Source organism: Ascaphus truei, chromosome 2 (assembly GCF_040206685.1).
Source record: "Ascaphus truei isolate aAscTru1 chromosome 2, aAscTru1.hap1, whole genome shotgun sequence".
Taxonomy (NCBI): domain Eukaryota; kingdom Metazoa; phylum Chordata; class Amphibia; order Anura; family Ascaphidae; genus Ascaphus; species Ascaphus truei.
The window spans coordinates 380,060,995-380,087,407 of NC_134484.1; the positions used below are offsets into that span (position 1 = coordinate 380,060,995).

At 39.9% G+C, this 26,413-nt stretch overlaps 1 protein-coding gene across 2 annotated transcripts in view; it reads left to right on the plus strand.

Moving 5' to 3' along the window:
- RAPGEF5 (Rap guanine nucleotide exchange factor 5) overlaps positions 1–25,136 on the plus strand; it is a 264,461-nt gene extending 239,325 nt beyond the window's left edge. For both annotated transcript variants that reach the window (XM_075587143.1, XM_075587142.1), the window contains 3 exons: positions 989–1,053; positions 9,992–10,046; positions 18,320–25,136. In XM_075587143.1, coding sequence (XP_075443258.1) covers positions 989–1,053; positions 9,992–10,046; positions 18,320–18,438 — 239 coding nt within the window. In that variant the 3' untranslated portion in view covers positions 18,439–25,136. The remainder of the gene's footprint in view (positions 1–988; positions 1,054–9,991; positions 10,047–18,319) is intronic.
- The last annotated feature ends 1,277 nt before the right edge of the window (positions 25,137–26,413 follow it).

A 26,413-nucleotide genomic window follows, 5' to 3' on the forward strand; every position in this document is an offset into this window, starting at 1 on the left:
TCCCACTTTTGCCCCCCCCACTCCCGCTCTGGCTCCCAGCTCCCTACAGACCGCATATCGCGGTCTGTGTCTGTCAGCGCCCCGCCTGTCTGCAGTGCGGGCGCGCTGACTGAGGGAACGGGGCCTTACCCTTACTAATGCTTTATAGAGGGGCATAATTATGTTGACTTCCCTTACATCCATACCCAGTTTAATGAAGATAAGATTGTATATGCCTTTGCAGCTACTGCCTGACATTGGGCAATATTGCTACACCAGCTGTCTATAAGCACTCCTAAATCCTTCTCCATCAAGGATTCCCCTAATTTTGCCCCATTTAATTTAAATGTGAGAAATTGGTTCTTATCTGCTCATCATTTATATATTTCTCTGTTTCTATGAATATATTTGTTTATCTGAGAGCATTTTTGCTTCCTTTATTCTGTGTCAAAACAAACAAACCTCTCAGACAAACTAACCAGTGCTTGTAAGATGGCATGATTACACATTAACATTGTATCTGAGGTTGGAAAAAAAGATGTTTCTCAAATGTAACATTTTCAACCTTGCATTCAAAGGGGTTTATGTAACAAGGTTAATGTGGTGGAATTCTGGAGCAAAAAAAAACCCATCACAAAATATATCAAAGCGATTCCATTGATGTTAGTAGCATGTTGTTCTTTGATAAATCTGGTGCAATTGTTTCCCACATACTTATACCCTTTTTGCCTAAATACATTGACCCCAATATTGGGTTTTAAAGTCCCTTGTTGCAGATGGACTGTGTAATTAAAATCAATATGCACAAATATAACTCACAAATTATGATGTGAGCGGTATGCTTATACTGTATATGTACAGTATATACACACACCCTCATTTGTACTAAACAAGAGGACAGGTCATTTATCACACACTGTAATAATAAAGATATAACACCTTAGGTTTTGTGTAAGTATATAAGGTATTATCAATTTCTGACAAATACGTGTTTTTGCTCTTTTTTTAGATGTCACGTTCATCCATGAAGGCAATAAAACCTTTTTAGACAACCTTGTTAACTTTGAAAAGCTGGTAGGTAATTGTTTTAATACAAGTTAAATAACATTTTATTATCACTGATATCATGAAGTATTAGTACAAATCTTGGGCTTCTTCAATAGTGCTGTCTCTGTAATGTATCTTGCATAGTAGAAGTGGTTCTTTGTGATAAAACAAAGTCTGATAAGGGTTATCAGAGCACGATTAACGTTGATGGTCATTCAAGTCAAGAGCAGTTAATGCCGAATCGAGCTCTGAGAACTTAATGAAACCCAGCATTAAAGAACGGTCTTCTGAGTTATCATGTGGTAATCATAAATAGTGTGCTTTATGTATTTTATAAATGATTTAACACATATATTTATTTTAGCGAATACAGCGTTAAATTCAGAAAAATAAATTGGACGAATCTGAATGGTAATGACCTAATAATGGGCAAAAGTATGGAAGGTGGTACTCACTAAATAACGCTACCCATAAGGTGCAGTAATTGAGCTCTCTTACCAAGGGCATTTCCAGCACCGCTACAAACTACTCTTCAAGAAAATATATTTACAATGTGACTTTTGTCACTGTTTTGCAATTATGGGTGACTGTAATGAATTTCCAGCAGAGAGAAGTTGTTCCATAATAATAATTACATACTGTAGTTACATAGTAGATGAGGTTGAAAAAAGACGTGTCCAAGTTCAACCTATGTAAATTTAGACGACAGAACCTTTATCCTATATCTGTACTTACAGTTTGATCCAGAGGAAGGCAAACAAAAAAAAACAGTGAAATATCATCCAATGATATCTCATAAGGGGAAAAATGAATTTCTTCCTGACTCAAAGAATTGGCAATCAGATTAATCCATGTATCAACATCCTTCCCATGTTTACTTATTGGGTTTATCCCTGTATATCTTTCCTTTCTAAAAAGATGTCCAACCTTTTTCTGAACAAATCTATTCTATCTGCTATCAAGAACCCTTTCATTTGTTGCTGGTGAAATCTCATTTCTTCCAACCTTAAGGGATGACCCGAGTCCCTTGTACTACCCTTGGGATGAATAGTTATTTTGAAAGCTACTTGTATGGTCCTAAGACGCCTCTTTTCTAATGTAAATACATCTAATTTAGCTAGCCTCTCCTCATAAGTTAGATTGTCCATCCCCTTTATTAATTTAGTGGCTCTTCTCTGCACTCTCTCTAGTTCCATAATGTCTTTTCTAAGGAGTGGTGCCCAAAATTGTACTCCATATTCAAGGTGTGGTCTCACTAATGCTTTATAAAGGGGCATCATTATTTTTATTTCCCTTCCATCCATTGCCCGTTTAATGCAAGATAAGATCTTGTTTGCCTTTGCAGCTTCTGCATGACTTTGGGCACTATTGCTTTATCCTGCTGTCTAAAAGCACTCCTAAATACTTTTTCGGCAAGTATTCCCCTAATTTATCCCCATTTCATTTGTACTGTAAGTCGCCTGTTTATTCTTGCTTCCCAAATGCATAACCTTATATTTATCTGTATTAACCCTCATCTGCCATTTACCTGCCCAAGTTTCCAGTGTCTCCAAGTCCTTCTGAAGAGAAATTACATCCTGCTCTGATTCTACTACCTTACACAATTTAGTGTCTAAAACCAGAGACAGAACATGAAACACAGACAGAGCTCAGTGCACATCCAGTGAAACTTATACATGGTACAGTGCCTAAATATATATGTATAGATATCTATTAAATAAAATGGTCTTTTAGTTTAACATAAATCTAATACAGATGGCTTTTCCTGGTAATGTACAGGTTAATAAAAGCTTCAATCAGACTTAGAACTATGCAACTAATTTTGACAGATTTATTATAAATCATTCTTCCTGGTAATGCACAGGTTATTAAGAATTTATATTAGTGTTAGGTAACCTTGAGATGTGGTCTGCCATGTAGTGGCTCAAGGGCTTACAACACTTTGGTCAAAATGTTAAACTAAAAGACCATTTAATAGATATCTATACATATATATTTAGGCACTGTACCTCTGTTGTCTTTCCTTTAACCAGTTTTTAATCCAGGTGCATATATTTGTTTATAATTATTATAGGTGCTAGTAGAAATCATATACTGTTTAATATGCAAGGTTTATGCACTTTATGCACCAAGTGATCTAAGGTCTTGAAACATCAGTACTCTTATGTTCATTATGTACCTTATGTATTGATAAATGCTAGCATATTCTATCTATTCATATAGGGCAGTAGTCTGTTTGGTTCTTGTTATTTTTCAATTGTAATATATTTTGCTAGTGTAGCCCCCTTTCCCCCGTGTCTAGGGTGACTGTGTGTGGTGTGCTGTTACCTGTAGGCTCACAGGAGGCCTGATCCTCAGGTGCATAGAGCCTGGGCTGTACCTTGTTCGTCTGGTGACAGCGCCTCCACCTGTGAAGGATCCTAGCACTGCTGGATACCCCTTGCACAGTACCCAATACAATACACACACACTTGTATATATATAACAGGTTTACTGTACGCAGCTAAGAACATATATATATATATATTGTCCACAGGAGCAATCCCACCCCAAGTGTGTAGTAGCGTTACCCATAGGAAGTGTGTGTTGAGTTGGTGCACTTGTTGAGGTAGGTGCCAGGTGCTCCAGCACCTGGTACCTGCTGACTGAAGAAAGGGGCGCCCGTCTGTCCCACTAGGCCCCACTAGGATGGTCTGGGCCAATGAGGCATCAAATTATTGTGAACCTGGCATTTGGTAATACTTTCTTTAAAACAGAGGGGGGGTCAGAGACAATCCATTTGGTAATTTTTTTAAAATTTGATTAATGCTCAGCTTGATTTAAGTTTTATTTCACTACTAATGTGTATTCCCTTCCTTATATTATGGGCTGATAGCCATCCAGTTTGTACAGTGTCAGGCGCAGCACAAAGATTTTGTCGGGCTGCTAAGCTTTTGCTGCATCTCCGTCTGTCCCGCGGCGAGGTCTTTCCTGCCTGGCCCCCGTACAGTTTGACTTGCTGTCCTATCTACCACCCTAAAAGGGGGAAACCTAGAAGTGCCCCTGTCCGAGAGGTCAGGGGTCCGCAGCTTAGTCCGTTTTATAAATATAGAAGCCAGGGGAAATAAATCTTGGTATTTGTTTAGCTATCTTTGGTAAATAAGGTTCTGTTGTTCAGGGCTTGGTTTTTATAATCGGGGCTTCCCAAGTTCCCTCAGCTTTCCAGTCAGAACCTGACCCAATGTGTTTTTTTGTTGAGTGATTGTTTGAGACTGCTGGGAAATAAATGATTCATAAATCATTTCCCAAATGTGGCACTTACTATGATTATTCCATGATTTTTAGGACAAGACAATACAAGATGTGCTAGCCAGTTTTGTATTCCCGTGCTTCACTGAGAGGATGTAAATAAATTGTCAACATCTCTAAAACCACATGAATCCAGGGGCATTTCTGTTTGTCAAGAAAAGCTTTTTTTTTAGTTAATGTATCTATTGTTTAGTTTCTGCTATGGCAGCAGTTTTGTTCCTGTGCAGGAAAAAATACACATTTGAGTGCCGTACACAGATGACCTTACAGCAGCGGTGCGCAAAGTGGGGGGCAAAACAGAAAGTGAATCCCTGCGCTTCTCCCATAGGGATAGCAATCAATGGGGAATATATATATATATATATATATATATATATATATATATATATATATATATATATGTATGGTGTAAATACCTATAAGAAAAAAGGAGACTTTTGGTATACATGGAGAAGCGCAGTGATTATATTTGTTTTACATTATTTGTTGGGCCGATTTTAATCCTTAGCAGCACGCTCCTAGAGGGCAACACTACTATGGTGTAATTGAATATATTTAGCCAATCACCTGCAACTGCTTATTGAGCCGTTTGTGGCAGGCCAGCCCCTCCTCTTCTAGGTATATAATCTCCTAGCAAGGTCCCCTTATTCCACTTCACTTACATGTGAGTATCTGTACTGGTATATACCAGTTTTTAATTGCACTAGGTTATACAAGCATATGCTTTGATATTTTAACCCCTTCTGGGCTTATTTCACATAACACTAGTATGCATTTAGCGTAGGGACCTGCTAAAGAGACTTACCTTGACGTGGTTAGCAGGCTTGGCATTATTTGATCAAAGGATGTATACTAAAAGTCTCCTTTTTTCTTATAGGTATTACACCATACATATATATATATTCCCCATTGATTGCTATCCCTATGGGAGAAGCGCAGGGATTCACTTTCTGTTTTGCACATTTGTATGGCCATTTCCTTCACTAGCTGCATGCTCTTTACATGGAGAAGCGCAGTGATTATATTTGTTTTGCAAAGTGGGGGGCGCTGGATATTTTCGGGGGGCACAGGCAGTTACAGAGGCCCTGTGCTCTTCCCCGAGGCATTTAAATTAAATGCCGGGGGATCTCGTGAAGCCTCTGCAACTAACTTACAGGTATTCAGAAGAGCCAAATGACGCTGCGGTGTCATGCGGCGTGACGTCACACATCCGTTTCCATGGCAACAGGGTTACGTGACCCCGCTGCATCATTTGCCGCCGCCAAACAAGTTCAGGGGGACGCGAGAGCAAGGGGGAGCAGGCAGGGGGGCGCAGCTCCAAAAGTTTGCGCTCTCCCCGGCCTTACAGTAGAGTATGTTCGGATGTAAACAAAATGTTGAAAATGAGACACACTGTCGTTCTGGGGACATATTACTTGATTACTTGGCTTTTGCCACATTGGGAAACGTCCAATAGATTATGATTCACTTCTGCCTTTTGAAATAGTTTTTTTTTTTTTTTTAGGTTCTTTAAAAATAACAGAGCAGCTAATTTTACCATCAATGTCACTGTAAAAAGAAATCAACCAAAGCATTTTTTGTGTTAATGCAGCAGTTCAAGCAATATCCTACATGTGGTTTTTAAATAAATCAGTTCTGTACTATGAGAAAATACTTGTAGCATTTAAAAAAATAAAAAATGTTTTAAAGACATTTTTAATGTTTCTAATGTAGAAAACATTTCCAAAGTGACAGCCCCTTCCCCTTCTGATAGGCTCTGGCTCTTGAGACCCGCCCCCTCTCTAGAAGTGAACCAATTGTATGTAGTAACTGCACAGTCAATCATATTCCAGGACTACATTGCCCAAAATGCTGTGCAAGAACTGAATTAAATAGCCCCGGGCAAGCGATTGATTATAGGAGAACAGATCAATCGGCAGTTTAGCTAATCACTTGTCAGTGTGCATATTGTATTGATGCACATATTGAATCAGGAAAAAATATATATATGTTTTAAAAAACGTCAGCTTGAACTGCAGCTTTAATGTGTTTGCCTGATTTATTAGAGCACACGATTAACCCTGTTTCCACCTGTGGTTTAAACATTCTTTTAGACCAGGGGTAGGCAAAGTACACAAAGGGCAACATCCGTCTCGCGGGACGGTTACCTGCGGCCTGCCATAGGTAGGGACCCGGTCCCTACCTGTGGTGCGGACAGCAGCGGGGCGGGCGATGAGTCAGGGTGATGACAGATGGGTCAGCACGGTGGCCGCAGTGCGGCTGGAGCCCACCAAGGTGGTCTTAACACGGAAGTTAGGGCCGAATGGAAGTTGGGCCTAACTTCCATATTCGCCATCCTGGGCGGTCTCCAGCGGCGCTGCTGCCTCCTCCTCCGCCACCACCGAGCTGCTGCTGCTGCCACCTCCATCGACGATCTAACTCCACCAACCGCACCACTGGTAGGGGCCAGGGGAGAGGAGAAGGAGAGTGAGGGAGAGGAGGGGGGAGATAAAGGAAAGGGAGGTAGAGAGTTAGGGGTAAGAGAGAGAGGGTAAGGGAGATACATGTGGGAAGAAGCTGGTGAGGAGGGGAGCTTCGGTATGCTTTGATCCTACATTAAGTATGTGGCCCGCTAAGCTGACCAAAGCTTGTCAAGTAAACCATGCCCACCCTTGTTTTAGACTGTTACTTTCAAATGAATGGATTTTACATTTAGTGGAGCATTGAAGGTTTACAGAGGATGCAAAATGTTTGCATTCTAGCAAAAGAGCACTCAAGGATGGAAAGTTCAGAAATAAATGTTAAAAATACAAAGCAAGTCTCAGTAGGTCTTTAATATGTGCTTGCAGCATAGAAAAGGGGCTAGAATAGCTGTGGAAAGTTTCTGAAACAGCACTGCTAGAAATCCAGCTAAACAGATTGATTATATACTTCTTGAACTCCATACAAATCACTCATCAAGCTTCAAATGTCAGTGTTCCATGTTCTCTATGCAGTATGGTTTTCAGAAGACTGATTTGTGTTGCTGATGTCTCAGTCAGTGTATAATGTATGTAGCATGTATGTTTACACTGTGTATTCCCTACAGAATGGCCTTTTTAAGAAATCTCCTAATTTAAAAATGAAAAACAAAAATGATAGAATGTGTCCCTCCTTTAGTACCTGATCAAAACTACTATACAAAAAATGAATCTTAAAAAAAGCATGCAAACAGGTGAATACATCTGTCTAAGTTGGGAGTTACTGCAAAGAAATACACACTCAAAGAAGGAATGTCCACAAACATATAGTTAGACAAGATAAGCAGGGTAGTACTAAGCGGAAGCATTATAATGTTTCATGTGGTGCTAAATAAATAAATGTTAATGCAAGAATACTTTTAAAAGCCTGTTTAGACATTCATAACAATAAACATTATAATGCTGACTGACTACCAAAGGTGTAGACACAAAGCAGTTGGGTGTGTAGCCTCATTAACCAGATCAGACAGACTGCAGCATGATGTTGCACAGTGTGTATGGTACAGTACCCGGTGTATCTCAACGTGACCTTGGTAATTAATACTTAGCAAAGAGCCTTCACTAGTTTAAGCACGTGCTCAATTTGATGTTTGGTACAGGATTGCTAAATCCTGCAATTCCATCTAAATCATGCTATTCCGCTGCTTACCAGATACATTCCTAAATGCGTTCCAAGTCACATTTTAACACTGTGGACCAAGATAAGGTTCACAGTTGCTTGCATTATGCAATATATTATACTATTTTAATTGCACAAAGGAGTTTCTTTAGAATTAGTTTTATGGTGGGGTTCTGGTGTTTCAGCACAAACATATCTGCACATATTGCATGTAGTAGGTTAATTGTATACCAGATGAGAAGTAACAAAGCTATGATCTTGAATCAGCACGTTTTTTTTTAGCTATAGCCAACCAAAATATATCAGCCAGATATCAGTGCACTTGTACAGTATCTAGTATGTCTGAAAACATTGTGTAATCTGGTTACACTGAAAAGGGAACAGATATCACTAGAAACTCAAAGGAGAGTAATCAAAGAGATTGCAAAGAGGAACAGAGATAAATGAAGAGAAATCATGTCCATACTGTAGGTAAAACCAACATATTAAGGAAGAAAGTAGAAATCAACCCCTGCAAGAGGGGCTTATAAAGAATTGGGCTATCAATAAAGTAATTGAAATTAACTTATTCTGGTCTGTTCTGTGATTTTCTGCATGGATCTCATTGTTAATCCCACCATAAGTTTATGGATATATAAAGGAAAACAGGCGCAATAAGCGACACACACACAAGGAGCTATATTCAGCAGTTCCGATAATAGCTGTACATCTAGGCTGTGTATTATGTACAAATATATGTATAAATGTAATCAGTGATTGCAACATATTAAATCAGTAAATACCGCATCACTGTGATACCCGTTGATACAGCTATATGATATGCTTTAGCACACGAAACAATGGAACAGTGTCGCAGCGTCACTGATTATCACTGGTTACACTGAACATTGGGTATCGAGTTTGAAACAATATCACAGAGATAACAATAGGTTTTGCAATACCCTCTCTGCTAATTAAATCTCCTAAACGCGATCTTATTCTATAGCCAGTATTGTGACTTGAAGGGAGAGAAAAAATCCCCTTAATTTTCTTGCACTCAATACCACGAGAAGAAATAATTAAAACAAAACTTTTAGTTACAGATTAAAATGGAAGATAGTCCAAATTCAATTATCAGTTAAAAATAACTATTAAGGGAGGATAATACAGTATCTAGAATATATTGCTTCAGCACCGTGGACTATAGTTACTAGCCTGAAACACCCCCAGTATTTTTCCTAGTTAACTCTCCTGAGCGTCAATGGATATCTTTGCAAAGCCAGACCCCTTCAATGGTAATTTGCTAATGGGCCAAATAAAAACATTGCATTTGTTTGGTGGGATGCTTTGGGTATCTACTCGCTCTACATTGAATCAGTAGAAAAGATCTTTTGTAATTAATCACTGTTTTGCAAAAACGGCAAAAGCTAACTCTTTAGAGTATATTGATTAAATCAAAGTCATGTGACGGAGGAGTGATGTCATCTATATAATTTGATCTAATACATTCCTGCCCTTGTAACTCCCTGTGCTGAGCAGGACTTTTATTTTAGTGACATATTGCTCATACATTACTCAGAAACATAGTCCCACTTGGGCAGCCGTGTGGGCAAGCCAAACAACCAACAGGATGAGCTCATTCATTCGTTAATTGCTTGAGAAAGATTATTAAAGAGTGAATTGCATTAGGTATGGTGCTAGCCAGTAACTTTCCCAAGAGTGTGGGGATTAACTCTAGATACTCATGAAGCAGTGTCATGAATGAGGGTTAGAGCATATATATTTACATACATAATCACTTGGATGTATCTGGAAAAGAGTATTAAAGTGTGTAAAAAAACCAGCAAATTATGAGGATTAATATATTAACCCATAAACCAGATGATTAAATGCTGATGCAGATGGTGGCTGCACTAGACTGAAACATTTGCATTTGCAGGGAAATTATAGTTATTGTGGTGGCGATTGCCAAAATAATTTCTTTTTAAATGACATAAATATGTTAATAAATCACAACTGCAAAATCTTATGTTATATATAAAGATTTTTTCTTGCATTGACAATGTCTTTTTTTTTCCAGCATATGATTGCAGATACTGTGAGATCACTAAGATATTGCAGGAATAACCAGTTTGGTAAGTGAAATTTGATTTAGGGACTCTGCAGAATCAAAATAACAATATGATTTCCTTTGTTCTGTATGTTCATTCTTCAGTATAGAAGCAGGTGTATACAAGGAACTCATACTAAGCCTCCTGTACCATGCACAGCCTTGCTCATCAATTCCATGCCTATTCTTGCCATGTTCCAAGACATTTTTTTGTCATTTTCGTGTAACACCCTTTCCTTTATCCCTATGGGAAACAGCGGTAATTACGGTACTGGTGCTACCTGTTAGACTTACAGAAGGCATGGGCCCCCGCTCATAGGGAGCCTGGGGTGACTGTGTGTTCTCTATATCTCTATGGTGCAGCGCCTCTACCTATGAAGATTCTGCCTAGCAGGATGGCTCCTCATAGTAACTCGTATAACTTTAGGTTTTACCCCAATAGCACACTCACAACCAGGTATAATATAACTCCTTTACTGTGGTCCCACAGAAGGCATCAAAAAATACTCACAACACAATGCACAAGAATAACAGGGGTAACAGTAATATCGTCCAGGGTAGCTAGCCCCAATAGTACCTAGAGTGCTTGGGCACCTGTAACCGAGTGTCCAGCAATTGACCCCGCCCAATGTGTGAGGTCTGCGCTAGTCTCTCCCTTGCGTTGGTGCACAATACCTTCCTGGTTTACGGTCCAACCAGGCCACACTTTCAAGCGAAGACAAGAATAACAGCAGGTTATTCACGGCGCGGTTCTCCGAGAAAAAGGCCCTCTCGCCTTACGTCAGGATGCTGACTGGTAACACAGGCCGCTGTGGAAGCCTCCCTCTGCGTTCCGATCTGCTTCGATGGACTCCCTATCTACCGGGAGCTACCTTGTCATAGGGCCAACCCTGCACACATCTCTACTGTGAGGGGAACTACCTGGGGCCTAGGGGCAGACTTTGGGCCTAGTCCGAGAGCTTAACAGGCTCCCCGGACACTGCCTTTCTCCTCCCTGACTCTGGATACTCTGACAACGTCACCTCTGTACTACGGAGGAAATCCTCTCTGGACCTCTTCCTTCTGGCCGCGCCAACCCCAAGATGGCCGCCACATTACACAGTCTGAAGTGCCATGCCAACTATAACATGGCCAATGTAATACTGCTGCTTCTCCTTACTGTTCTTCCCCCCCAGGAGGTAAGAAGGGGGATCCCTGCTGCCCTCACCCCCTGGTAAACACCTCAACGGCCCTGCATGATAAACAACATGAACATAACTTTATATAATGAAAAATGAAACCGCATAACACACAGCAGGGATTACACAACATTAAATACTTCAGTGAGTATCGTCATTATGGATGCAAGCTTGCACCGAGACAGCTGCTGAGATTCATATTGGGGTGCCCCTAATGAAATATAAGCCACCCTCATTGGAGGGCCTCTCAGTCTCTGACTGACTTCTTGAATGATTGCTTCCAAATCTTCTTCCACATCTTCTTGGTCGGAGAGGCTTCCAATGGCTTGAGGCCCTGGCCCTCTCATAGAGCATAATTGTCTATCTGAACAGTCTCTTTTTGGGGTGAAGCTAGGACTTTTTGGGTCCAGAGGCCGACTAATTGAAGCAACCTTGGATGACTCCTGATTGACAGGACTATCTCCCGACTCTTCCTCTCTGATGGGAGAATCTTCCTCCACTGAACCTTGGTTCTCTTCATTGTTGGAATCTAGAATCCCGCTGGGGTCTTCCTGCACCGATTGTGACATGACTGACTGATCAATCTCATTATCAGCGCCCACTTGCAGAATGGGTAGCAAATGGTTCCGATGCCATACCTTTACCCTACCCTTCGAATCCTTGATACGGTAGATGGGTAGGCCAGGCATCTGTGACTCCACTTCGAAGGGGGCATCTCTCTATCGGTCAGCCAACTTATGTTTCACGGGTACTCCCAGATTTTGCAGGAGAACCTTATCCCCAGACTGAAATTCCTGATAGTGCAACTTACAATCATACCGCCTTTTGTTGTTCTATTCAGTTTGTCGGTGGCTTCTTCTGCTAACTGATATGCCCTCTGGAGATTGTCTTTCAGTCATTGTACATAATGATAATGGGTTGCATTGGGTAACCCATCGGTGGACACCATCAGGCGAATATCCACTGGTAACCTGGCTTCTCTACCAAACATCATAAAGTATGGAGAAAACCCTGTGGATCGTGCCTAGTGCAGTTGTAGGGGTGCACCAATGTTCCACATGTTTACTCCAACCTGTCTTCTCAGGGTCCCGCATGGTAGCTAGCATGTCAAGCATGGTCCGATTGAATGTTCCGGTAGGGCATCTCCTTCAGGATAAGGGGTCATGCGAGACTTCTCAATGTTGAGTAATTTCAGCAACTCTTTGATGAGTTTGCTCTCGAAGTCACGCCCTTGGTCCGAATGCATTCTGTTGGGTAGCCCGTAGTGGACAAAGCACTTCTCCCATAATACCTTAGCCACCGTGAGGGCATTTTGGTTTTTGGTGGGGAATGCTTGGGCGTATCGTGTGTAGTGGTCAGTTATCACGAGCACATTCCCTATACCCCAGTATCTGGTTCAATATACAGAAAGTCCAAACATACTTGGTCCATAGGACCAGAGCTCTTCAGGTGGGCCATTGGGGCTGCCGAAATGGGCAGTGTTGTACGTTGATACACCACAAGTATCTTCGGCAATGATGCTCCACCGATTCCCTCAAATTGGGCCAGAAGAACCGGTCTCGTAGTAGCCCAAAGGTCTTATCCACTCCCAAGTGCCCATGTTCACCATGCAGGGACCATAGGACCATATACTGCAGTTTCCTTGGCAGAACTAGCTGTCTTCTATCGGGTGGTTGTGATAAGGAGCCACCCGATAAAGTAGGCCATTGTCTATTTGAAACTTATCACATTCTTGCATGAGTATAGAGATCGTGTTTGCGGTGGCACGCTTCACTAATGAGGGATTCTGGTTTTGGATTGCCTGGCATACAGCCCTAGCCACTGGGTCTCGCATCTGCGCATGGACGATCTCCTTCCACCTTATTATAGTGTCTTGAGTGACAGACATGGCCTGAGGATGGAAGTATGCAGCGAGGATGGAAGTATGCAGTGTGGAGTGCCACTGATTGACATCCCTGTTAATCTGCCACTTGAAGTTCAGAGAAGGCTATGTTTTCCTCATGTACGGCAGCTGTGGAGCACATAGCCCCTATCCCGGGACCGGGAATCTCTTCCCACTCTTCATCGTCAGGTACTGGGCTCAGTCCGGGTTCTTCTGGACAGAGCATCGGCTTCCACATTCAGGGGGCCGGCTTGTACGTTAGGGTGAAGTTGTAGTTGGACAGCGTGGTCAACCACCTGTGGCATCCAATTTGGCGGGTGTCAGGATGTAGGTAAGCGCATTGTTGTCCATCCTTACCTCAAAGGGTACCCCATATAGTTAATCGTGTAACTTGTCTACTTCAAGGCTAGAAATTCCAGTTTATGGACCGGATAATTCTTCTCGCTCAAAGTTAGACTGCGACTCATGTAGGCGACAGGCAAAAGTCCCGTAGGATACTTCTGATGGAGTACCGCTCCCAGTCCATCGAAGCCGGCATATATGTGCAACACGTATGGTTGATCTGGGTCGGCATAGGCCAAAATGGGGGCTTCGGTTAGCTTTTTCTTCAGAGCCAAGAAGGCCTCCTCACAGGCAGAAGTCCATTTGTCGCTGAACGGATTTCTTGGATTCGCGGCTTTCTGGCGATGATGTTCAGGACAGAGCTTAAATAAGTTATTCCGAACTTTGGCAATACAGGAGTACCCTTTCACAAATCTCTGATCGTAGCCACAGAATCCGAGAAAAGAACAAAGCTCCATCACGTTGTCAGGCTGAGGCCAGTTCACCACTGCTTCCACCTTGCTAGGGTCCGTTGCCACTCCGTCTGCTGGGACAATATGACCCACATAGGTGACGGAGGTCCAGCAGAATTTGCACTTGTCTAGGGACAACTTCAGGCCTTCCTTTTTCAATTGGTCCAGGACCTTCAGGAGGTGCTCCTCATGTTTCTCCAACATATGACCAAAGACGATAATGTCATCCAGGTAGACCAGACACTCTCTGGGGTTCACGTTCCCGATGGTCTTCTCCATCAACCGCTGGAACGTGGCAGGTGCTCCACAAATGCCTTGAGGCATCCGGGTGAACTAGTAGAATCCTAGCAGGAAGATGAACACCATTTTCTCTTAATCGTCTAGGCCCATAGGAACTTGATAGTATCCCGAACGTGTTCCAGAGGTTCCACGTGAGTGACAGGGTATTTTTGACCCAGTAATTGTCCGGCATCCAAATGAACAGTGTGAGGCAACATGTTTTGCATGGACACTATAAATTGCAGAGGGAGTGTAGATTTCCACTCCTTTGCTTCGGGTACCAACTTACAGGGATAAGTACCACTCTCTCATCATGAGCAGGGTAGTGGGGCTTAGCTGGAATGAAGGTAGAGCACGCACTCAAACAAAAAGGGTGAAAGTGGGGTACTTAACCGCCGGTGCGCTGGTTCTGGGGAGATCCTGATGTCCCAAATAGATCCAGTGAAGAAGAAGAATCAGGCACACGGTCTTAATCATCAAATGAAAAAGGGTTTAATGTGCCAAGGAATCCAATGTTTCGGCAGTAATACTGCCTTTCTCAAGGTGTAGGCTCTACACCTTGAGAAAGGCAGTATTACTGCCGAAACGTTGGATTCCTTGACACATTAAACCCCTTTTCATTTGATGATTAAGACAGTGGGGCTTAGCTCTCATATGTTTTACACCCCCTAGTTGAATCTCTGTCATTCCCTTCTCGAGGTTGTACATCTGTCCAAACCGTTCCTGAGCAGAGATCCGGTAACACTCTTCCTTGAAGGCTGGATGAATTCTCAGAGAAGACAATGGTAGTTCCCCGGCTTCTTTGAGAAACACCCTGATCAGGGACCGCACCACATCAGCATTGGTTCCTAATATGATGGGGGAATTCGGATGTTCCCTTGGTTCAGGACACACAAGTGCTTCCACTTCCATGGGATGAGTAATATTCATATTGAGTTGCAGTATGTCCATCCTCAATTGGATCACTCCATCTATGGGGTAGTCTTGACTACTGAGGCCCCATAACACCATCTTCTCTGCCGACTGCAGAGGCAGATGCTGGAGGGGATGACCATAGAGGTGAACTAGTGTCCAGCAAAACAGAGGCATGGATTCCCTCAATTAGTACCCGTATTATAGCCTTAGGGCCCACTCTACTACAGGCCTCCTGAGGGCGCTCCCGTTTGGGACTAGCAGTAGGGGTGCTTTCTGTGGAGATGGCCAGCCGTTCTGTTGGGCTTGCCGACTGCTTGCAGTCCATTGCCATGTGACCTTCTTAATGGTAGATATAACCGCGCGTATCCCGGATCGCGCTGGAGCTGGGTGTAGCGGCCGGGTCCCGGGGCACCATGGAGGTGGAGGCAGGAGCCACTTGAGGCCAGTTATCTTCGGAACCTTCCATCTCATTGGGCTTCTGGGTCTGGGTCCCCTTGTCCTCTCCCTTGCGGGAATCTTTAGGTTTCTTGGGGGTAGCAGTAGCAGGGGACGGGGGTTAACCTCTTAATTACTATAGTGGTTATTAACCACTAAGGTGATTAAGGGGTTAGGGGCCATTAGATTGTATTTTTTCTTGTATTCCTTCTGGCATCGGAGGACATGGACCTGCAGTATGCTGACGAGGATACCCTTCATGTTTGCAGGGGTAAGTTGAACATTTTTTTTTACTTTATTTAAACTGATTGGCTTATGTTTCATTTTATAATGGGCAAATGCACTATTATCCATATGTGGTTAATAGTAACTTTGCCCATTACTGTACTTTCTGTGATGGGGGTGGTGGGGGGTTTGTTGGGGGTAGAGGAGGTGGGTAGTAGGTTTGTTTTAAAATATTTATTGTGGGTAGCGAGGATGGGTAAAGTTGGCATTTGGACCTTGGTGGGTGTTTTTACCTAACGGGTGGGTAGCGGGAGTGGTTAACCCTTTCATTACCTTAGCGGTATTAACTGCTAAGATAATGAAAAGGTTTTCTCCATCCACAACCCTCCCCGCAATGCCTAAACACCAACCAAGGGCCAAATACCACCTTCACCCACCCCTGCTACCCACAATAAACATGGCACCGGTAGTTAACCCCTTCATTTCCTTAGCCGTTAGCCGCTAAGGTAATTAAGTTGTCTGTAAATGCATTTTTATTGCATGGGATTCATGCCTGGGGCTCCATTGCTGATATTAATGGGTATCAGCTCCGAAGACTCGCGGCATGAATCTGATGCAGAAAAATTCTTTTTTTTTCTTTCTATGTCCTGTCTCGCCGCCTCTCAACAGCTTCTCACCACCTTCACACCAACTTTTCCAGGTGTGAGGATTTTGGGAGAAACTCGCCATTCTAGAGCCGCGATTCGCTTCGATAAGCAAATCACGGCTCCTAGAATTGCATGAGGTTTACAACCTGCCGATAAGTGGCTCGTGCCCGGCGATTTTTTTTTTTATGACAGTTGAAACATTTGGCGATTCATACCTTTATCGCCCACTTATCAAGGCTTGCTGAAGATAAGGCCGATAAGTGGCTTATGAACACTTATAGAATAGGTCCCTTAGTCACAAGTAAGCTTGGCCTGATTATCATATTACTGTGATGCCATGCAAATGCAGTATTTTCCTCTTGACATACAGTATATTTCTATTATTATTAACTAAACATTTACTTTTAAGGCTACTTTCTTATTTTTTAATGCCATGTAAAAACAGCACTAAAGTAAGACGTATTGTGCCGTTTTCATCATTTAAAGTGTGCCATTATTCAGCGGTGGCTTGAGGCGTAGGTTTCCAGTGGATATGACATATTTGTTAACTGCAATGTTGAAAGAAACCCTAAGGCATAATATTATTTGTGTGAATTTTATGAAGGCATAAAACAAATTTACTGAATACTTATTATGACTTCATGGGCAGCTTTTTTTTACGTGAGGGTTTATCCAATATTCAACAGCCGTAGGTTTATCCAGGGGTTACAATTGTAAACCAGTATTTTGGAAACATTTACTCGAGACCAGCAATCATAAGCAAGAGAGGAAAATTACTGCTACAGTGACATACTTTCTATTTTTGTTATTTACTGTATACACTATATTTGACACACACAAAAATTCAGATGGAAATGTGTACTGATTGCCAAACATGTGCACAGCTAATATAATTTGCATTGCAATGGAAAAGAAACATTTCATTCTTGACTAAACCTAAAAAGCCAGTAATCACCCTTTAGAAATCCTCTTTTCAGATATTGTATTTACTGTAGTTCATCCTCTTTCAAACACTAGAGTTAATGAAGCTCTAAATACATATTAGCAGCATTGCTGTCACAGTAAATTGCTAAATTCTTAAAATCCACTTCCCCTGAAGCGGAAGAGGTCGGAAAGCAAAGGAATTATTCAAATTCTAATATAAAAAAAAACATTTACATTCTGTTGAAATGAGGCAATTTAGAAAAGAAGTACCATTGTATATCATTGACTAAAATAAGACATTTACAGTAGTCATATTAGTGTGTATGTATGTATATATATATAGATATATATATATATGTATGTATATATATGTATGTATATATATATATACAGTGTTCGACAAACCTATACATTTGCTCGCCCCGGGCGAGTGGATTTAACCCCCGGGCGAGTAAATATTGGCCCAAGCAGCACACGTTTGGTACTAGGTGGCGAGTAGATTTTTTTGTGTGGCGAGTAGATTTTTTGGTGATTTGTCAACCACTATATATATATATATATATATATATATATATATATATATATATATATAGTATATCTATACTGTATATCTATTGATAGATATTATAAAGAGACCTCCTTATGATGCTGCTTGTATCACGGTAAATGGGAGAGAGAATTTCTGCACTTGTGCAGTTGTTGAGCCTGGAAATAACATGAATCACTATATTAAGTATAATGCAGTATACTGATTATAAAGTGTATAAAAAATATATATATTTAAATTTATATATTTATATATATAAAAATATATATTGTTTTGATACGTAATAAAAGATCTTCAATATCCTGCTACATGCTTGAAAACCAACCAACAAAATCAACCAAGCTCTTCTGAAAATATTAATTGTAATTTTTCTTTTCTGATTGGGAAATCAAAACCTTCTCTGTTGGTCAATACAACTTAATATATACTTTTGTCTGACTCTTTCTTTTTTTTTTCTTCATGTTTTCAAAAGGCAGTGACATTACCCAGAAAGAACATCAGGAGGCAAAGTTCTACGTGCACCACCTGCATGTGATTGACAATCAGCAGAGACTCTTTCAGCTTTCGCACAGGATAGAGCCGCGAGTGTAAGCACACGACCAACCTAACTTGGACTAGAAGATTGCTGATGCCGAGCATGTTGCTTTCAAATGAAAACATTTTTTACTGAGTTTTATCAGTAGCAAACAGATGCGCCCAAAAGAATACAGGACATAGCATTCGAAGTTGTTGATGCCTCCACACCGGCCTAAAAGTGAAGGAGACTGAGAAATGATGGGTGGGAAAACTCTCTGAGATGCACTGTAATGTCTCACCTGCTGTCAGTATGTGCTTGGTAAAAACAAAAATTGCTAAATATATCTATACTAAGATGGATTCAAAAGTCAAAACAAGATTGAGATAAAAATATGCTTAAAATGAAAAATTACTGTTCCAGGTTTTGTTTCATAGTACGTGCATCATACTAACTCCGTAATCCCTCTGCAAAAAAGTGGAGACTTACACATAATTAAAGCTGCAATACCCCCCAAATTCAACGTTTTTTTTCCAACCCTTGGAATTGAACCATATAGCTTCCAGCTCAGACCCACAGTTCCCGAGATATCCGTTCTTTTATTTGGCGGTAAAATAAAACAAGATTGGTGCTGAATTCACCAATAGAGAGTCATGACATCATACTGAGAGATGTCATTGCAGTAGTTATGCACCCAGCAGCCGAACAAGGAACCTTGTCCTGGAGATTAAAATGCTGAAAGCTCAGGAGTCAGGGGGTCCCGCAGCTCGGAGTACTGAGGTTCAGCACTGGCGGAATCCCTAGTTCAAATGAAGCTGAAAAAGTATGGAAAGCAAAATGTCAAGCAGCACAGATTGCTGCATTATTGCCTCTAGGTCACAGTGTGGTTCAGAACCAGAGCAGAGCTCCTGCTGGCAGAATTAGAGCCTGTTATGTATATCTGAATACTTTATATACTGCTACTGTTTTTTTAATGCTCTTCAAAACACCACAAAGCAGTTCTGGATGTGAAAGCCCTGGCAGCAGCTTTCCTTTAACTGTTTCAAGGCTGTCAGAATGAATTGATCCCACTTTAATGACCTGTATTTTCTGCAAGTGTTTTACATTAGTTGCTGAGCAAGGATCAGATTAATGTGTTGGTTGCACCACTCCAAGCTGTGTACTGGCGCTCACTCGGGCAGTGAAAGAGATGTCACAGAAATAGCCTATTTCATGATTTGCAGAGCATGAAATAAAACAAGCTGGAATGGCTTAGCTTATAAAATATACATTAGTTTCTAGGTTCACATGCATATATAATGATAACATTTACCAAGTTACGTACTCTGACTGCAAGTATATATGATCATATATATTTAAGTGGATATAGAAGTAATATCTGTCCTGTATATACCATAAATAATTGCTTGTACATTAGGGAACCAATATAACGTGTATTATTCCAGGGAACTTTACAAATGACTTGACATGGTAGCACAGTGCTCTATGTCTGGTGACATGTTCAGTAATATGGATTGGTTATATTGGACAAAAACACAATATAAAATGCAATTTCTCATGTACAGTATAAAGTATATTGTAGAAACATCACTCATGTAATGTATAGAAATGGCACATCCATACGGATAAGTCATTAAGCAGGTAAGGCAAACGTAGTCTGTACCTAATACCATTCACATGGATTATATTTGGTGCATTACGAAGCATGTCCTGTATGTGACTGCTTTTTAAACTTGACGGCATTTTGTTTAGAAGCATGTGAGCCAGAGGAATTAAACATTTGCTGTTTTTGCCAATTTCAACATGGTTTTGGAAGACAGATTGTCATTACGTGTGGCCAATGCAAAGTTTAATAATGCATCTACATCTTGTTACTGAGAAATGTTCTCTCAAAGTTTTGACATTGCTTGAATGCAGCAGCCCAGTATCCTTACTAAAACATAAATAAAATAAATGAATTAAAAAGCCCATGTTAAAGCAGCAATATGGGTTTCCTTTTTTTTTTTTTTTTTAATTACAGGATTAAAGAAGTTGAATTGTGTTCATTTCATCTCCGGGACTCCTTTCTTCCAGAGATACCTCCGTATGGGGTGGCGGCTCTGGCTGGGCAGTGTGTGCCAAACGAAAGAGTGGCTTAAATGTCCCGCATCACGCACGCCAGTAGGAAGTCGTGACGTTATCCCTACGGAGGAAAGTATCTCTGGAAGCAGAGGTCCCTGGAGCTGAAATGTATGGGGTTCAGCTCCAGAGACCCCTTGCTTCAATCCTAGAACTAAAAAAATAAAAAATATTTTTTAAAGTGTGACACGACTTGCTCCCTTAAGGCAGCACTCGTTGTGAATGTAAAAACTGACCACATACAGTATTTGTTGCTGACTCCCTGAGTCCTTCTCTTCTCTCTAATGACCTCACAAATCACATTACTAAGATTTTGCCAGGGCTTCCTGAAACAGAATGGGGCATGTGTACTAAAAAGATTTTTCAACATATGTGTTGCGTCGAACATTTTAGAGCTAAAAAAAAAGATATGACGCATAATTTGTTGTTTGAAATTATTTTGGACGCATCTCTCGTGTTGATACAATTTAACTGGTATTAGTAAAAATACATTATTACTGTAATATTTATATTAGCCATACCATGAAAAATCAGTAAATTAACCTATGTAATGAAACAACGTGCTGCGTCAAACAAATTGTTGGGTTAATACCTAGAGACGCCATTCTGCGCTAATACGAAGTCTTTTTAGGGTTCACACCAAGTTGAACCTAGTGGAGGATTTTGATTCATTTAAAATTGATATTTAAAGTGCACAGAAATATAATCTCTTAGTACATACCATTTACATCTGTACGCCAAGCACAGGCCACCCCTTTGCGTCAAAACAAACGAAAAAATATATTTTTGACACAGCTGGAGAAATTTTAGCTTAGTAGAAAGGCGCCCAAAATTGCAATTGAAATAGAGTTTGACATGCGCCAAAATAAACATTTGTGATGCTTAGTATAGTGTATATGCCCCAATGTGTGGAGTTCTGGGTATTGTGATTTATGGGACGGCATTGAAGCGCTATTGTGTAGTAGTCTTGCTTTCCAGCATATAACAATACTTGAGCATAGTAGTAAACATTAATGTTTATAACAAACATGAATTTGTGATTGCTGCATTCAATGACATGCTAAATAGGGTAAGATGAACACAATATAAAGTTAACCACTTCAATGCCGTAGGGGGGTTTAATGCATTTCTCTGTTGTTCACCATAAGGACCTCTACCACTGATGGGATATATCAATATGGGATTCATTTATACCAAACTAGCCAACAAGTGAAGCTCCTTTTATGGAGATATTGGATAACAAATAAGCGAGATCTTTGTTCTATTCAGAGTTAGAGTGGGATGAGAAAAGTTTCAGATAAAAAAAATAAATAATAAATAAAAATTCACCACTGGTAAATAAGGATATCTGATTAATACGGTCTATATTATTAAGAACGTGTAAATACGTAATGCAGAAAAATAATCTGTAGAGAGTTGGGAAGTACATGTTTAGCAACACACTGTATGTACATGGTGGATGTAAAAATGCTTTAAAATACATATTTGCTATTTTGCTATTGTTGGATATATAATGAGGATGAAAGTCATTTTTAATAAGTAAAAAACTGTTGGAAAACCTTGCTTTTCCATTGAGTTATATCTGATTGTTACATGTACATTGACTAACACTGTAAATATTCTATAGTAACAGTGCTATGAATTAATTTTGCATGCTACACAGCTGAATGCCCCCTTGTTTTTTGCATTTAAAAGCTCCTTTTGTCTGACATTTCTTGTACATGTTGTCCTTCTCTTTCCTTGTACCAAGGAGCTCTATTTTGCCGCTACTTATGAGTACAGCACAGTACTGTCTTCCTAGGGGCTCAGAGTACACAAGTATAAGACTTACAGGAAAATTACTTAGCTAGCTCTGTTTTGCTAGCAGACTAACATTTGATGGACTATGTAGAGAGGTTATTGCTTACATTCCCTGAAATTAAATGTCTGTCTTTTTTATGACGGAAGCATAAAGCAGTAACAATATTTATTTCCTGAGGGGCAATTCTCCCATCTATATCCATGTTGCTGCTGCTGCTGCTACTATACTTTCAGGTGCATGGAAAGTAATGCTGAATATGACTGTTTATGAAGCTATTACTTGCCTTTTGGGCCTGAAATGCATTAAAGTGCAATGCACTGTAGCATTACATAAGACTGATTATGTAAATACAGGTCAAGTGCTTTTGCAATAGAAGTTATACGTATACACGATGAACAGAGCTAAGTGTAAGTGTGGTGGTCCTCTAAATAATTCATTATTAACATTGAAGAGGTCTGGCATATAGAACTGGTTGAGAAGTTCTGGAGTATTCCATGATCTCTGCTGCGCTGTTTAAATGGCACAATTATTTTCATTTACATGTTAAATTACGAAACAGATGTTTAATATATTAGAGAAGGAATATACTGCATGGAAACATTCGTATCAAATTGTAATCAGGACTGGAGCTTTAAATCTAGAAAAAATACTTAATATACAAGTTTAGTTGAACACACTATTTACACAATGAAAAAAATGATTGATGGGTTTAGGACAACTCGATTAGTTAAATCACTGTTTGCAGGCAGAGAAGGATTGGTTACATTACATTTAATGTCACAGCTGCTATAGGCTTTTACATTTGTTAACCCTGTTAAACTATAGAAATGCTTACTGTTTTGGGGTACCTTCTGTGAGCATATAAATTAATATGGGCGTGCAACCCATGCTTAACTATGCAGAAGGAACATCATTGACTTTTGAATAATGACAAAAGCAAGTTTTTTTTTTCATGACATTTCTTTATTTTGTTCCCATTTCTCTCCTTTTTCTAAAAAAAAAATATATATACTGTTATAAATATTGTCTTTTAATAGCTTTGTGCACCTCCTCGATAACTCTTTAATCGTTACCACTTTGTTGACTGTAAAATTCATCCAAGAAAGAAAGTTACATGGATAAGAGCAGCAAATAGAGAATACTTTTTACTAAACGGTGCCCGAAAGACATGGGCCTACTTTTACGAACATAAAAATAGTTAGAAACGTAATGGATCTGGATTTTACCTTCTCAGCATGAGGGAAAGCATGGTCTGCGTTTAACTTACGTTTCACTATGCAGTGAGTGCTTCTTTAGTATAATGCTTTCATAACAGCCATGTTAGGAGTTATTACATTTGCAATTTTTTATATCCATTGCAAGTCACGAACATAACCTGAACATTTATAGTAAGGCTAGAGCTTTAAAACAGAGAAAATCAATTTCCTGGTAAAACAATACTGTTGTAGTTTAATATTGTACAAAATACAATATATAAAAATATAACTTTTGCAGGATTGGATTAACATTCTCAGAGTTCTGAAGCAAATTCTTTGCTTGTTGTGCTTGCAACAAGTGAGCTGAAACAGTGGTATAGTAATATATTATATACATGTCTGCAGTGTTAATCAATAATGGTGACATAACAAAAAGTTAACTCGTTTTATTTCATTTCAGAACAGTGGCATTCATTCTTACAATTCTCAGAAAATTAAAAAAAATATATGTAGGTATAACTAAAATACTTTAATCTGTGTGAGTCCAATTCTGGATGTTAGATTTGCACGCGTCTAAAGTTTGCTTTCTCTTCTGCGCTGTTCTGAAAGGGGAAATTACGAGGCCAAAGCTGAAATGTTAAGTTACAGTTGGACATTTTAGAAACCTTCAAATTGAGGATGAACACAATACAGTATCTCTTCAATCACCTCTAGTCTTGTCCTACAGAGTAGGGTGCTTTGTATACAGGTAACCATTACAGTATATATCCAATAGGGAATCAGTGGCATATGGTTTCATATTATTCAGTGAAAGATACTTCATGTAGACATGTATTGTATAGTATGTCACTCAGTGAAGATTAAGAGAGTGGCTGACTTCTCAAAGTAATTTCATAATGGCAGTGTTATAACATAACCAGACACTTTATAGCTGCTGATTGTGAGTAATTGAAGAGTGTGATGATCTGATTGCCTTTTAACCCGTTTAGCAATACAATCACTAAAAACACAGCTTGAGTCAACATTGTGAAGAGATCATTGTGACCTCTTGGACACACATGTAAACTAAATTGATTGATTTATGACACTCATTGTCGACAGGTTGGGTTTAGAATCTGTACAATCTCTAAAAACTACACAAAGTACAGTATGTTTCGAAGGTCAACCTTTGCATATTTGCTTCATCGTGATTCGAGAATAAAGCTGATGACAACACACTTGGTTGTCATATTCTGCTTAGAGTGCTATAACATGGTCAGTTTGTGTACATGAGCAAATATCCCTACTAACCTAATATAAACCCCTTCTCTGCCCGCGGGACCAGCAAATGGTTGCAGGCCCCTCTGAGAACAAAGGGGGTGAATGGAGTTCACTTCTCAGGGACCTGTGCCAGGATTGGTGCACCCTCACAGCACTGCTCACAGGCGCTTTTCTATTTTGGATTTTATGTGTTTTCTCACATCTGTACATAATACTGTTTGCGTATTTATTAGAGCTTGTAAGCAATAATTTAAAAGTGAAACTGACAATATGCGGCAATATGAGGTTTTAACTCGTGTAAGCGACTGTAATATTCTATCACATTTCAAATGTTTTTTGTTTTTTTAATTCAATGTAATCTCCCTTTTAGGAATAAATTAGAAATGTTGTTTTAAGTCTTGTTCTGCGTCTCGTGTTTGTCTTGTATGGTAGTAATTTATCTCATTTCAATTACGTTCTAAGATAGATTATTTTGTGCAACAAAAACCAGCATTTTATTTAAAGAAAAATACATGTTAAAGGGGCAATTCCTCCCAATTTAGTAAATGAACCCCACCTGCTTTTCATCCGGTAAACAAGAAGGTATTTAACATTGGTAAGATTGCTACATTATCTACCAGGGACTGATATTTGACTAGGAATAAAGTGTAAGACAGGACATTACAAAGGTGAAAGGGAGAGGTACATCACTATCTTAGACTTTGAGTCAAAGTGTGATCAAAAACATATAAACTCATTTAAACATTTTTTTTATACATGGTTGCATACATTCATTGGCTCCTATTATCCTATTTAAAGCAGCAACCTAGGACTTCAAGTTTAAATAATTTAGTAGATTACTGTGGTTGTGTGTGCCACCTATGGCAGATGGAGAAATGGTGCAATTTGGGAAGAATGGTACGACTTGGGATGGGAATAAACTTTTAGACTTGTGGTATGTACGAGGTGACTGAATCCAGAATGATCTCCAGGAATTAATTTAAATAAATCTGTGATGTCTGCTTTGGGCAACAAAGATTATTTCGCCAAGAGGCTTGGTGTAGTGGATGGCAACGTCTGAACGAGCATATTGGAGGGAGGTTTCTACCAAAGATATTACATTAATGCTTGGAATTTTTATTTTATATATATATATATATATATATATATATATATATATATACATACACACACACGCACACATTCCCAGCTAGCTCAAACTCCCACACTCACCACATCATGAATATATATTTATGCCAAAATGAGTGCTACTGAGCGTGGCAAATATATACAACAGAAGACACGGGTGCCCAATGCTACATCAAATTGACAAAACATATATGGTAATAAGTATAACGTTTAAATACTTCAATAATAATAGTAATTACTTGGTTATTTAGTTAAACCATTTGGCCAAAGCGTCGTAATCCTGCATAGCAAACAACATGGTATAACCAATAATGTAGGTCCTAACACTAAAACTGTGAACCCTTCCTTTTACCTCTGTATGAGGGGAAGCAACTACAGCATTTTGCTGAATGGACAAGACTCACTGTAGTTGCTTCTCATTCTTGGAGCCAGGGCGGTATGAGATGTGGAACTGAAATCTTGCGAAGAATAGCACCCACCTGGCTTGTCATGCAGACAGTCTCTTTGCGGATCAAATGAATTCTAGGTTCCTGTGATCCGTAAAGACGG